We start from the raw sequence: 14,990 nt of genomic DNA, 5'->3' as shown, positions 1-14,990 counted from the left end.
CAATACATAGTTAACCCCAGACTCTCCTTGATCTGCAGGAGCCTGAATTAGTTAAACTTATGTGCATCACTGTAAAGCCCTTATTTATGTGGGCATTTGGGAAGAGGTAGGTTGAGGGTTTTGTGGGGTTTGGTTTCTGGTTTGGAAGTTGGGTTGTTAGAAAAAGGTGGGTATTATGGAACTATCCATTAATTAAAGCCCCAGTTAAGGAAAGTATCCCAGCATTGAAATACATGCTTAAAGTTAAGCATATGCTTAAATGATGTCTTGAATGTGAATAGCCTTAAGCATGTGCTCAAATGCTTTTCTGAGTGAATTGTATAGTAATTTTTTTTGTATTGAGCTTTGTAGGGTTTTAAATAATGTGTAACATCTAGATTTTGAAGAAAGAAAGAAAGAAAGATTCATAAAAGTGCACAAGTAAAATGTTATCGGCGAAAACCACTAAGATGATTCAGAAAACAACTGTGTATTCTATTAAAGCAGATGAACAAAGTAACGATTGCAAAACAATCCTAAGTAGTGATGGGAGAATGTATAACCCAGCAGTACAGGATAACAAAGTTGGCCCACCTCTTTAAACTCCTGAATCTGGGTTTGATCAAACATGGAGAATACATTGGAACCACCTCCTTCTGTCTTCTTCTTTGCCTTTTTTGGAGACTATAAAAGAAAAAAAAGATCCGGTAGGTAATAAATAACACTTGGAATACCAGGTAAGACAACCACATTTATAATGGAAGGTAATATGCTTGCACAAGTAGCCTGAGAGGGTTGTATTCGGTTATATTTTCTCCCACGTTTGATTCAGTACTTAGTTGTGCAACAAATATATAAACACAGAAAAATGCTGCTTGGTTACAAAAAAATGGGGTGCATTTTTACCAAGGAGTTTTGTTGCCAATGGCTTTCTATGGACTGGATTGTAACCTGATAATCCAACCTGAGTAAGAGGCAGTACATGGTTATGTTGCCCTAGAAGCAGTACAGGAAACCAGACTTGGAGAGTCCAAGCTGGTCGTTGCTTTCTCCTTGCTTCTTGGGGGCAGTGGTCCATGCCAGCCCATTTGCTAGTGCTGATTACTTTCCTCTCAGTGCTGGCTCTGTTATGCTGGCTGGCTGGTTGGGGGTGGAAGAAGCTAAGACTCTGACCTCTCCTCACAACGTGCAAACCTGTGTGAGAATAGCACCCCACCAGCAGCTGCTCCCTCCCTCTTCCCTGCCGGCTCTGGCAATGCAAGTAGCCTGCACTGGGAAGTGAGGAAGCTCCTTGTTCTACTTTACTCCCCTGCGTGGCCAGGCAGCCAGGCTCAAAATTAGGCCCTGTATGGGTCTGTCTACACTGCAGCTGGTAGCGAGCCTCTGGATAGACAGACTTTCACTAGCGAGGCTCGAGTGAGCGCACTAAAAGTAACCATGTGGACATTGCGGCATGAGCTGGAGCTCAGGCTGTCAAGCCTGGCTCGCCCCCAGCTGCAGTGTAGACAGACCCTATAAGGCCTCTAGTATGGATCTGAGAAGTGAAAACATCTCCATTACTGCTGCGGACAGATCCTTCCAAGGTCTAAACACTGTCTATGTTTGGAGGAAAGCACACGCCTTGAGTTCTGTTCTAGCAAAAGAGAGCCAGCTGACGTGTAATCAGACATTACATTCACTCTCTTCAGTACTTGCATGGCCTGCACAACTGCAGTCTCTGTGCACCTCACAATCTTTAATGCATTTGTCCTCCCAACATCTCAGTGAGGCAGATCAGTGCTATTATCCCCATTTTATAGATGGAGCCAAAGGCCCAAATCCTCAAAGGTATTTAGGTGCCTAACTTCCGTTGATTTCAATACCTAAATACCTTTGCGGATCTGGGCCTATATGTCTTGCCCAAGGTTGAGGGTATGTCTATCAGGGCCAGCTCCAGGCACCAGCCCAGCAAGCAGCTGCTTGGGGCGGCCAATGGTGAGGGGGCGGCACGTCCGGGTCTTAAGGGGCAATTCGGCGGTGGGTCCCTCAGTCCCTCTCGGAGCGAAGGACCAGCCGCTGAATTGCCACCGAAGACTGAAGCGGCGGCGGTAGAGCTGCAGATCATGATCACGGGGTTTTTTGGGGTTTTTTTTTTTGCTGCTTGGGGCGGCAAAAACCCTGGAGCCGGTCCTGATGTCTACACAGGGAAAAAACCCACATCAGCGAGTCCAGGTCAGCAGACTCAAGCTAAAAATAGCCCTGTAGATGCTCAGGCTCTGAAGCCCAGGAGCTTCAAAGCCCAACTTAGAACACCTACTTTTAGCACACGCCCAAATCTGTAGACCCACACTCTGAGACTCACCACTATAGGATTTTTTGCTGTGTAGACAGACCCACAGGGAATCTGTGGCAAAGCAGGGAGCTGAACCTAGGCCTCCTGAGGACTAGGTTAGTACTAATCACTGGACCATCCTTAGCCCCATTTGTACGACAGTCCTGTCTGCCCCTTATGTAACAGAAAATGAAAAATTCTGTTCTGTTTGGACTACACTGTACAGAAGAGAAGGCAACTTTCTTCTCTCCCCAAAATCTGCTAAGATTCAAATGAAATCCTGGGAATGAGAGCTGGTCAAAGACGTTTTTCCATCTAGCACTGCTGGAAATATATAGTGTCTGGTCAACTTAACTTGCCATGCAGATTTCAGCATTCAGCCATCCTGGTGAGGATCTCCTATTATGATCTATACCCCACACACGTACACACAGTGTACCTATCTTCTGGAACACAAGCTCCTGTACTATGGGAAATGCATGAGAGAATGTATTTGCTGGGAAGAAAAACAAAGACAAAATGCCACCCAAGACGTGGAAAGATATGTGAACAAATGGAATGTTTAATTAGTGTAGAAATATTGATTTTGGAAAATAAACAGATTCCCTCCTCCTCCTCACACGGAATGAGTGTTGTTTTGAGCCAAAATAGGCAGCTTTTCATGCAATGTGAGGTGCCTGGTGGACATTTTCAGGATTTCTAGTTAAAATGGAACTCTAGGGACAACCTCACTTATTAACAGTGTATTCATTCCCCAAGGTAATAAGAGAACAGTTAGCCTGTTGAGTACACTGACACTTCTCTAGTGGCTAATGACTTCACAATGTAAGCAGTACTTGCTGGGCTGGTCTTAGATTTTGAGGGAGGGCCAGGAGGGTGATTTCATAAGGGCTCCTCAAATTTAGCTGATCCATCTGAGGGGGCAATTTTTGAGCCACCACTAGCTTTTTTTGGCTGCAGATAAGGGGAGCCCTGTTGCTCAGATTTTTTTATTCACCCTGATAAATTTCCTTCCTAATAATCAATTTATTTTGTGAGGTTAACACCACAATGAAAGGGCCAGAATCCTAATCCTACTCCTCCCAGGGCAAGGCCTGATTACACCATGCATCGGGTACTCCCTGGCTAATTTTGGGGAGTTGTCTATATAGACAGGTCAGAGTGCATACACAGTAGGGACTTTAAGCAGGAGATGTAGTTGTATGAAATTATGTGGCAAAACCCAGAGATGTGGCACATTGTCAATACAAAAAAAAATCAGCTCACTTTTTTTAAAAAGGAGTGTTAAAGCCCATAGAGACTGAAGCATATTTATCCACAGAACAAGTACAGCACCAGGCAAATTCAAACCCTTAACCCCACCACCTCAATGATTTGTTAGTAGGCTTCAATCCTGACCCCTAGGAACCAACTCCAAGGCTGATAAAGGATTGTTCACCACCAATATTGACCATTCTGTCTTTAATTTTTCTGCTGAAAGTCCAAGTATGGGTCCCAGTTAGCACCATTTGCAATGTGGTTACCTGCGGAATCAGACTGAGACCACCAAATCATTTCACAGAGGCCACCAAGCAGCTGTCAGATGGCAGTGCCTTTCCATCACTGGGTCCAAATTTAAACTGTTGGATCTAGGGCTCAAAGGATTATCATCAGTCTGCTGGGCTATCCAGCCTCCCAAATCCCCGCTTATGGGTGATGTGTGTGGGAGGGTGTCTCACTTGAATTGCCAGGAGATCCATATTCACAGAGTGGAATCCCAGGCTTAACTCAGAATCTTGGGAGAATGGGAACAAGAGGCAGGCCGAGGGGCTATCTGCCAGAGATGAGATTTCACCTTTTTGGTGATGTAAGTCAAACCCAAAAGGCAGCTAAAAGAGAGCAGAAATAAGCTGCAGAGTTTGCACTTGGATCGAAAACTCCCCACAGTTCTGCAGTGATTAAACCAGGATTTCATCTGAGGCTTATCTCTCCAAAACAATCTAATATCTTTGTTTTGTCTCACAGAACAGTGAGCAGGGCAGCAGATGGGGAAGCAGAACACCTCATTTTTATTCTTGGATATATCCGTGGTTTACTGCATGGCCTTTAGCAAATCGCTTGGCCAGTCTGTGCCTCAGTTTCCCCATCTGTACAATGTGGCTAATAATAACTTTGCTACGTGCTTTGAGATCTACTGCTGAAAAGAGTTATGAGAAGGTGCAGGTTCCCCAGACTGAGACTTCAAAGCCTCTGACAGAAAAGAGTCTGGAAGACTGTTGCGATGTCTGATACAATTCCAGCCTGGGTGTATTTATCACCCCACTGAGAAGAAGACAACAGTTCTTTTTCAAAGGGAAGCTCAGAGCCATCACGCATCGCTGGATTATATCACCAGTGCTAGTGCTCTCTCAGTTGGCTTGGGTTTCTAAGGATCTTTTTGTTAATGTTTAGACGCTTTAAATAAAACCTGGATATGAAAAACCCTGACCCTGAGACAGCTCAGGCTAGCCCAGCGCTTGCTGTCTTCTGGGTTTCCTTCACTGAGATTCTTTACATTTCTTCTGTCTGGTAGGGCCTGGGACCGGGAGTGGGCGAGAACAAGGCTAGTGCACTGACAAAGATAGAAACAATGAGTCAGCGTCGCCTCCGCCTCTCTGGGTGCAAAGTAAGAACAGGGATCTGGGGGCAGAGGGGTTGGGGGGGTGTTTGTGTCTACAGGTGAAGAATTTCTGCTGCTGCTGCTTTAAAGGTGACCTACACACACAAGCAACTTCACTGCGGTGGCTGTATGCCAATGTAAGTTAGGTCAGCATAATTTTGTAGTGTAGACTTGGCCTGTCTGTTTCACAACATTTGGATCCTTTCGGTGGCAGGTGAGCCGCATACAACCCATCAAAATGCAGGGCTTGCAAGGAATGATCTATTCTAGAGGAGTAAGCAGCATAAACTGCTTTGAGAGCCACAATCAGCATTTCAAGCAGGCAACACAATAGGCTCTGAGAACTCAAATAAAAACCTGAGCTATCATAGCAGAGAAACACAGGATCTTTTTATTACCCCTTCTCTGCTCACAAACAAATCCCTCCTCTCAGGTCCCCACACGCCATCTTACACACAGTTCCTGATTCCCTCCCTTCCCCCTCCCACGATCCCTTAAACTCCATCCCCCACACATCACACCAACAAACAATCTCTCCTGTTCCTACCAAATCCCTCATCCCAGCCATCTCTCTCTCTTTCATAAACACACACACACATACACACACACACACACACAGAGTCCACTGGCTTCCGTCACTCACACACACATCACGGTCCCCACGACAGCCTGTTCAAACCCTGTGCCCCCAAATCTCCTCTGCAATCACCTTGCGCTACATAAGCACTCAATACCTTTTCTCCTCTGGCAAGTATACACAGGCCCCCTCTCAAGCACACAGAAATGAACAGCTTACCCCCTCCAACACAAAGTTCCCTATTCACACACACACACTTCCATAGGAAAGCTACGGGCCAGATCTCCAGCTGGTGTAACTCGACCTGGTTCTTTTGTGGTCAATATTTTTTAGTACAGGTGGTACATTCCAGGCAGTCTAGCAAGCTGCAAAACACATTTCATCAGAATGCGATCTATTTTTGGATACATGATTCCCTTCAGCACACACAATTCACTACAAAGTGTCACCGAGCTGAATGAATGCAGGAATATTGTTGGAATATGTAAAAGGTCTCTCTCTCTCTCTCTCTTACACACACACACACACACACACACGTAGAGACACCACAGACCCAACTTTACTGAAAATTCCCTGGTATTAACTGGGACCTATAGACGCACAGTTCTCAGAATTCCATCCTGTAACACTTGTGTGGTCTGCTTCTTGTTAGAAAAATTATCTCCCTGAACCCTGCCATTCTCATTCTCTTCAATCCTGTATGTCGGAACCTAGTAGCACTGGCTGACTTCTAATTATTTTTTACTGTGGTGCTTTGTCTGCACTAATCCTTTGAAAGTAGCTTTACTGAACATCTGAAATATTATGATGCTATAAAACCTCTGTAATATTTATAAATCCCTTAAGACATCATAAAGGGGGAAAAAACCCTCCTCACAGAGTTCATCTTGCATAATTACATATACATTTCCCTCTGATTAATAAAAAATGATCTCTTCCTTATGTAAAGATATTCTCAGCTTTCTTTCATTAAGACAATTTTTTCTTTCCATTTTAAATCTGTTTCATGTGTCCGTGAATTGTAAGGTGCTTCAGAAGATGGTTTCCCAGGGCAAAAGGCACAGTGGAAAGAAACATCACGGACAGTCTTCAGTAGCAATGAGGCTTTGGGGACATGTTTTGCCACATTCTGAGATCCATAGCACTGGCCAGTTTGGCCGCAGATAGTCTTGGAATAATTATTCCAAAAAGCAGAGAGCATTGTGGGAAAGGAGTCAGTTCACCAGAATGAGAGGGGGGGGAGAGAAAGACACGTAAAGGGGTGAAAAAGAAAAAGTCAAGACCCAATACATGCCACCAGATAGATGGTTGGCTTAGGTTCTAGAGAAATCCATTAAAGTGTAGCCTATATATCTGAGGTCCCAGTTGGAAAGTTGGGACAAATACACTCTCCTCTAAGCCAGTGGTGAACATGGTTTGGTTGATGGCGTGTACAGGGACAAACCATTTTCACCATGCGCATGGTTTTTAGAAATTGTTTTGATTGTGGTTTGATCCTGTTCAGAACAGTGGTCGGGCAACATTCATCTCCTGTTTCAAGGGAGGCAGGTTTGAACAACGCTTCAACAAGGGTTTTCAAACACAGGTCTCTGGTGTCAATAGGCTCCAAATAGCAGCCACAGGTCCCAGTGGGAAATGCTACACTGAGGGAGCCTGAAACGAGGCAAGAGACGGAGGAAAATAAAGAAAACAAGCTTAAAGCAAATAATTAAAGACACAATATTCCTTTTCCTCCCTGTTAAGATAGAAAAACGTCCAGCGCTCCAGCCCTTGTTGAATGATGTTTTAGTCATTCCAGTGAAAACGCAGAAGGCAAACACAGAGCCAGATACACAGATGTCATCTTGGGCTGAAAATCTGCCCTTGCTCTTTGGAACCACATACGCTAGGACAATAGTGCAGAGGTAGCCATGCAGCAGGTCCCGGAGCCATCCTGCCAGCACAGGGTAGCATGCCCAGTGGGGCCGGGAGGGCAAGGAGTAACAATGGCTATGGAGAAACAATCTCTGTAGTGCTCCTTGCCTCTTCTTCCATGTGCCAATGACAACATAGTCACAAAGCTGCCTCGGCCGCAGCAGACTATTTATCTTCGGGCTATTCAGCACTGCTAGCTGCATTAGTTGCTGCCCCAAGGTGAGACTAAGTTGGAAAAGAGACTCCCAGCAAGATATTTCCCCCAGCTGGTGAATCCATGCAGCATGGGCAAGATTTTGCTCTGACTGTCTCCAGACCTAGCACATTTATTAATAGAGTGCAAAAGGGTGCTCTGAAATTCACAGCTCATCCAGTGTCTCCGGTGCTGGCTATCTCCTCAGTCTGAATGTGATTCTGTTTAAGGATGAGATCTGACATTGTTATTATCATTGCTCCTGTTAAAGTAGCTTTGGTTAAGAAAGAAAGAAAGAAAGAAAGAAAGAAAGAAAGAAAGAAAGAAAGAAAGAAAAAGCTTGTGAAAAAGTAACTCCTACCATGGTGTTGCTGTTCCTTCTGCCCCTTCTCTGCCAACTAGCCAGCCAGCATACACAATGCCAATTGTTCCTTTATATAGTGTCACGGAGGAGTAAAAATATGCCTGCTCCAAGTTTAGACAATAGATGTAAGATTGGAAAAGTGCAGTCATTGGATCCCAATACCATTCCAAGCATCTGTTCCACACAGGGCTTTTGCTTTCACAGAAATACTGCAGCAGATAAGTAGATAGGCAGTTGGGATACAATTGTACAGTCGTCGCAATGAGCCAGAGCTGAAGGGGCTTTCCCGTGTGCTTCTAAACAGTGAATACCAGCACTCACTAAGAAGGATTGTAAATTGTCAAGGCCTCCTGGAAAGGCAGATAGAGGGAAGCACTGAGACACATTGAGAAAGTGCAGAAGAAACTAGCAGTGATTTGTGGCCATCAAGACTGCTCAAACCTAGAGTGGGGCTGGAACTGAACCATCACCGCCCTCCCGAATGATACCTACATGGAGACAAAGAATGCCAGCCACAGCCCAACTGCGTCATCAACCCGAACACCATTGTGGCAGTTACCTGACGCTCTGTGTGTGGTCCATTTGAGTGCGGGAAAGTAACCAGTCTGTAGGAAACTCACCCTTTGCATGACATGGACGACCCTGTATAGTTAAACCCCATTATTAATCATTACTTATTTTTAATTTACTTTTGTTTAAATTGAGACCTTGGTCCTGCCATGTGTAGCACATGGCAGGCTGCCGCCCCTGCCCAGGCTCCCAGTAAGGTCAATGAGGCTCCCTGCAGATACAGCAGTAATAGGGGTAAACACTTGAAGATCATTGTACTGAAGGATGGCAACCGGTGTGATTTTCCTATTACTTCCACCAGTGAAAATAAAGGCGTCTGTGGGCCAGACCCTCAGCTAGTGTGAATTGATGGCAACCCATGGACTTCAAAGCATGGAACACTAGGCACAGGTAGCAGGCTAAATATAGCGTTGTGCCAGGACTTCCCTGGTTTATCGCAGGGGCCTTGCTGTAGATTCATTGCTCTGTTTAACTGAAATGCACAATGTGTTAGAAAGCAGGAAACAAAAGTAAAAAATCGATCTCATGTTCTGCACAGCGCCTGGCACAATGGGGCCCCAATCCATGACTGGGTGCCTATAGGTGCTGCTACATCACAAATAAATCAAATCAAATCAAATAATAATGAAATAATTTTAAGGGAAAAAATGATCTTCTGGCTATGGAAGGTTGCTATAAATCCAGTAAGGCTAGACATTCTGAAAATACATAGAGCCAAATTCTGCTCTCTTTTATACTCGTGAAAATCCAGAGTAAATCAAAGGATTTCAATGGAGTTACTCTGGATTTACATCAAGGTAATGGAGAGCAGATTCTGACACCTTAGCTACAATTTCCATTCATGGAAAATGACACTAGCCATTTCACAAAGATTTCCATGATCATTTCCATATAGATCCCCCCCCCCAAAAAAACTATTTTTATTATTAATTGTTCTCTTTATTTATTGTAGTGCTTAGGACCCCCAGTCATGGTACATCGTGCTAGCTGCTATACAGACACTAAACAAAAGATGGTCCCTGTCACAAAGAGCTTACATGTAGTATCTAGAAGTATCTGTCTAGACAAATCCAGAGATATACCACTTTCATTAGAGGTGACACATATGTACCTGTAAATGCCAAAAGCCCAGTGTCAAACTATGATTGAGTACATCTCGTCAATTATCTTTGACTCTGTTAAAATGGGTAAGATCCTCAGTTCGTGTAAATTGGTGTAATTTTATTCAAGTCAATGAGGTACAACAATTTACACTACCTGAAAATCTGGTATGTATATGAAAATACTTCATGTTTCCCATTCCATATCAAAGCAGAACCTAGACTAAAGAGCAGTGAAATATACAAAGAATGGGGGCAAATTCACTGCTGTGATCCATTTAACAATGATTCCTATGCTTGCAACCTACTTCTTGATCCTATCTGCTATACTGTCCCCTCCTTTACGTCTCTTCTCACAACTCACTTCTTCAAGGTTTACATAGCGCAGCTTCATATAGGAGTTCAGAAGCCACGATAATGGAAACAGTATAAACGCGTAGGATAAAGTAGAAAATGCATTTTAAAAAAACGTGCTTTTTAGTCATACGCGTTAGTCTCCCAAGTAGCCGTATACTGCAATCACATTGGCCCTGATTCAGCAAGGTGTTTAAGCAAACTGAAGTCAGACAAACCTAAAGTTAGGTGTGTGCTTATGTACTTCGCTGAATCAGGCCTTTTGTTCTTCCCAGTGTCCAACCCTTCTCTGCGTGATCCACCCACTGTTCGTATCTTAACTTTGACGGCAAGCTCCTCAGCTATTGTGTTTAAAGCACTGTGAAAAGCTACAGTGATAACTAAGCAACAACAAGCAACAAACAATAAAAGTAATGAATAAATAAAAACATCATAAATCATTATAATTCCGTTGGCTTTAGTGAAATCGTCCTGGTTGCAAGTCTGAATTTAGGACAGCATTCATTATCCTGACTTGAGTGGAGTTACACCAATGTAAACCCAAAGTAGAATTAGACCCAGGCAGTCCATTCCCCTGCAGCTGCTTGGTGGACAGCAACCCGGTTTCTGTACTGCAGACTGAGTCCATTCAACCAAAAATTCAGAATAAGGCAGAAACCAACAGGATTTCAAAAGTTTACTGTGGTTGATGAGATAAAGACTCTTTTTATGCAGCATACTGATTTAGGCCCCCATCCGGCAAAGCAGTTAAGCATGTGCTTAATAGAATGAGCAGTCCTACTGAAGTCAGTGTAATTGCTCATGTACTTAAGTTAAGCACATGCTTAACTGCTTTGCCAGGCCTGAGCTTGGCCTTAATCCTAACAATAATGATACATGAGCAGTTTTGCCCTTGACTTCAGTAGAGTCAGGATTTCACCCTGCCTATTTTGATTTCTTTTGCAGGAATATTTGCCTTTGCCATTTAACCATTGCGTATACTCGTCTTAGTACTTGCATTACCAGAATTGTTTGTATTTTATTGTGATTTTTAGAGTCTTAGGGTATATTATTATTTATTTATTAACATCATCATCATCAATTTGTGACGTTGCTTATTATGTGGATCTTCAGGTTTCTTTCTATGTTGCTTATTTTTCCTGCATTGATCTTTGGTTGTTCATGAGAGTTTCTACATTTAATTAATTCTTTCAAGCCAGTTTTTCAGGGTTTTTTTAAATAAAAAGACACGTTAGACTAAAACCCACCCTGCATTATGTTTGTTACATGTGTGTAGTGAGAGCACAAGCTCACCAGGTCCCTCTCTGCTTAGTCTATGAAATAAATCCACAGAGGAATTCGGAGAGACATACGTCTTGGCTTTAAAGGTTTGCTCGCCTCTTGCAACTGCCTCCAAATTAGAGAAAGGCTCCAGACTGGAAAGGGGAGGGAGAAGAGGGGGATAACATGAGGTCTGAAAAAGGAAGGCTTGAATTTAATTGCCCTAAAAATTTCAATCGTTCAATCTGGTAATTAGAGAGCTGGCTGATTCAGAAGGCAATTTCCTTTGGAAAAAACCCCAAAGATAATTGATGCTAAGTGAGTATTGTACCTGAAATATTAAATACCAAACTTAAGTCTGCCTCTAGGGCCCTTTGTATTGCCTGTTTTTGATCTGTCTTTCTCCTTCTTTGTATTTTTCCCCTCATGTGGCTCATCAGAACAGGACACTCCTTTAGCGAGTCAGATAGTCACTGGGGCGAGTTTGATTTATTAGAAAATAAAATAATAACAGAAGGTCTCTGGTGATCCACTCTGGCTTAAATTTTTCTGTTGTAAAGTTCCCCATTGTCTCCTTGTCCTTAAGAATAGTTTGATGTTCTACCAAGGGTAATGATTTTCCTTACAATCTTCGAAATTCTTGCCAGAATGTCTCATGTTTAATGACACAGCCTCTGATGCTCCAAGATGATCCTCCATGTAGGTAGACCCCATGCAAGTGACTGCTTGGATCTGTGTGCAGGATCGGGGTCTCAGCGGGTATCCTGGGCACAGTCCAAAAACTGTAACTGTTTAGCTCTTCAGTGCTCCTAACGCTCAATAGTATCATAAATCAGAATCCACAGCACTTCACACCCGCCTCTAAGGGAAAACACCTTGGAAAGAAGGAAGTTTAATTTCTACTCAATTTACAAATGCAGAAATTCATGCAGAGGGAAGTCAGGTGACTTCTCCAAAGACATCTGATGAGTCAGTGGCAAAATTCAGGAGTTCTAATGCAGTGTCCTCTCTACATAGGTGCTGGAACTAGGGATGTGGGGTGTGCTGCCACACCCCCTGGCTTGAAGGGGTTTCCATTATATACGGGGTTTACAGCTTGGTTCAATGGCTCTCAGAACCCCCACTCTACAAATTGTTCCAGCTCCCCACCTCTCTAACCACTAGACAATGCTTCCTCTTTCCACAAAACCACCCCCCTTCCCTGAAATGTGGTCATGCTCTTAAAAATATCCTTTAAAATGGGCTTCCATGTTCATTCCCTCTGAGCGAGACCATATCAAATATCTTTGGCTTACAATGCCACTCTGTCAGCTCAGCACTAGAATCTCATAACCTTGTCCTTTTTTGCTTCTGATACCGTCACCACCCGCACAGCTCAAGTAACTAGAAGTTAGTCAGCAATCCTTTCTGGTGATCTGGGAGGCAGAATGGAAGCCAGAGCCCTTTCCCAGTTCTCTGGGTCCTCAGCATGAATAGAAATAACACTAAAGCTGTATGTGCTGTATAGAAAATACGTGCACATGAAAGAAATTTTGAGATTAACAAATCTGAAAACTGAAACCTTCCCTCCTTGATCTATAGAACCCAAGGCACATTCAGTGATGTGGGCTTCCTCACAATATTTTGCCCTTCTAATGTGCCTCAACTCTCAACTGGTGGGACCACCTCTAGCAAGACAGAATTTCAGTCTTCATGCACCAGTCAGACCTTGGTCCCTGTGGGGGAAATTTAGCCTTGTACAGAAAGGCCTATGCATCACCTCAAGTTAAATGGGCTGTATGTTGATTCTCTGAAGAGGGGTGAGTTACTGCCATTATCTGGTGGGATGATCTTGCTATCTTTAGTAACTATAGTATAGGTATATAGCAGGGCCGCCCAGAGGGGGGGGCAAAGGGGGCAATTTGCCCCGGGCCCCGGGCTCCGCAGGGACCCCCAAGAGAACAGCGGAGGCTCCCGCCTCCGCCCCTCTCCTGGAGCCTCAGCGCTTGATGTCTCCGGCGGAGCCCCTGAGCCCCGCCCTGCTCAGAGCCGCGTGGTGAGGGGGCGGGGCTGGGAGTTCAGCTCCCTCAGCTCGGCGTGGAGCTCGCAGCCCCACCCCCTCACCACGCGGCTCTGAGCGGGACGGAGCTCAGGCCCCGACGGGGACACGCTGCCGCTGTTCCAGCGAGGCGCTGAGACTCCGGGTGAGGAGGGAGCCGGGGGTAAGAGGCTGGGGCCGGGGCCGGGGGGAAGCGGGACCCGCCGCCGAAGCGCAGCCCGGGGTCTTTGGCGGCGGGGGGCCCCTTCCGTTCCGGGACCCGCCGCCGAAGTGCCCCGAAGACCCGCGGCGGGGACCCCCCCCGTCGCACTTCGGCGGCGGGTCCCGCTTCGGCGGTAATTCGGCGGCGGGGGGTCCCCGCCGCGGGTCTTCGGGGCACTTCGGCGGCGGGTCCCGGAACGGAAGGGCCCCCCGCCGCCAAAGACCCCGGGCCCCCGGAATCCTCTGGGCGGCCCTGGTATATAGTACTCATTGCCATAGTATCTGAGCACCTCACAATACACTTTGTGAGGTATCCCCAGTTTACAGATGGGAAACTGAGGCACAAGGCTGCTCTATGCTTTGCCCTAAGTCACACAGGATGTCTGTGGCAGAGCAAGGAATTGAACCCAAGTTTCCTATGTCCCAGGCTAGTGTGCTAACAACTGGACCATCTTTAATCCCCTTTCTAGGAGGAACCAGACTGAGGGCTTGTCTATACGGAGAGCTGGGATGCGCCACAAGCTGAGGTATAAATGTGCAATACCCTAGTGTGCCACGCGCTAACTCACCATGTGGACCCTGCTACTGTGCACTAAAGGGTCAAAGGTCAAAGAGCACCATGGAACTTTTAGTGTGAGGTAGCAGTGTCCACAGATAACTTACTGCGCAGCATGCCAGAGTGCTGTACATTTACACTGTGCACTATCCCTTTGTACAGCCATGTCCGGAGAACACTGACTCATTTCACCGAGGCCAACGATTGCTAACTCCTTAGTCACCACCGCCAACCAGAGTCAGCATTTCAAACGAGAAGTGAAAGACACTGCCTTCCCCTGAGCCATCTACTCTTCCTCAATTAGCTTAAATTAATTAGGGTCTCTCTTTCCTTTCAGAGACAAGATGACCCCCTTTTCCTCCTCCTTCTTCAGCAGTTGGCAGCTGATTAAACCTCTGCTAAAAAGGCCCCGTTACACACTGAAGCTCAGAAAGCCCATTGGTGACTCTTGATCTGATTACTAAATTTCGAAGACTAGCAATGGGATCAGGGAGTCTCAGTGATGTTAGTCTTACATGTACTGTAACTGGGACTGCCGACACCAAAGAAAGAGCTATTACAGATACCATTGCGAGCTTTTTTAATAAATTAAACAACTATGAGTCCCACTGAGAATCCGCTTCTCTTCCTCTATTGAGCAGGGACACGTAGGCCTATTTGGAAACAGCCAGGGCAGCTGGGTTTCTGCAGTTTTAATTTAAGTTCTGTGCAGTTGTTGTTCAGTACAATGAAGTGGACCTCCATCTCTCTCTTTGAGAATTTATAGCCACTATCCAATCTGACAAAAACTGTGCTCTTTTTTATACTTGGAGGTCGTTTTATGTTACTTACAGTGTGTTGCACTGTGTCAAGAGGCATAACATAACATAATGAAAAGCAGACGAATGTAACTCAACGTGACAAGAGTGACATGCTGTGATGTGGCCATAGAAGAA

General features: G+C 45.1%; 1 protein-coding gene across 6 annotated transcripts in view; it reads right to left on the bottom strand.

The window, feature by feature from the left end:
- The window catches only part of MYL10 (myosin light chain 10), an 84,677-nt gene that overhangs the window by 17,239 nt on the left and 52,448 nt on the right, over positions 1 to 14,990 (bottom strand). For 4 of the 6 annotated variants that reach the window (XM_044993872.1, XM_044993874.1, XM_044993876.1 and 1 more), the window contains exon 2: positions 574 to 663. In XM_044993872.1, the coding sequence (XP_044849807.1) occupies positions 574 to 663 (90 nt within the window). Of the gene's footprint in view, positions 1 to 573; positions 664 to 7,973; positions 8,130 to 10,218; positions 10,286 to 14,990 lie in introns of those variants that run through there. The other 2 variants (XM_044993877.1, XM_044993873.1) reach the window with 2 other exon arrangements.

The sequence above is a fragment of the Mauremys mutica genome, chromosome 19, assembly GCF_020497125.1.
Source record: "Mauremys mutica isolate MM-2020 ecotype Southern chromosome 19, ASM2049712v1, whole genome shotgun sequence".
NCBI lineage: Eukaryota > Metazoa > Chordata > Testudines > Geoemydidae > Mauremys > Mauremys mutica.
The sequence above is the reverse complement of the archived record's forward strand: the minus strand, read 5'-3'. Positions and strand labels throughout refer to the sequence as shown.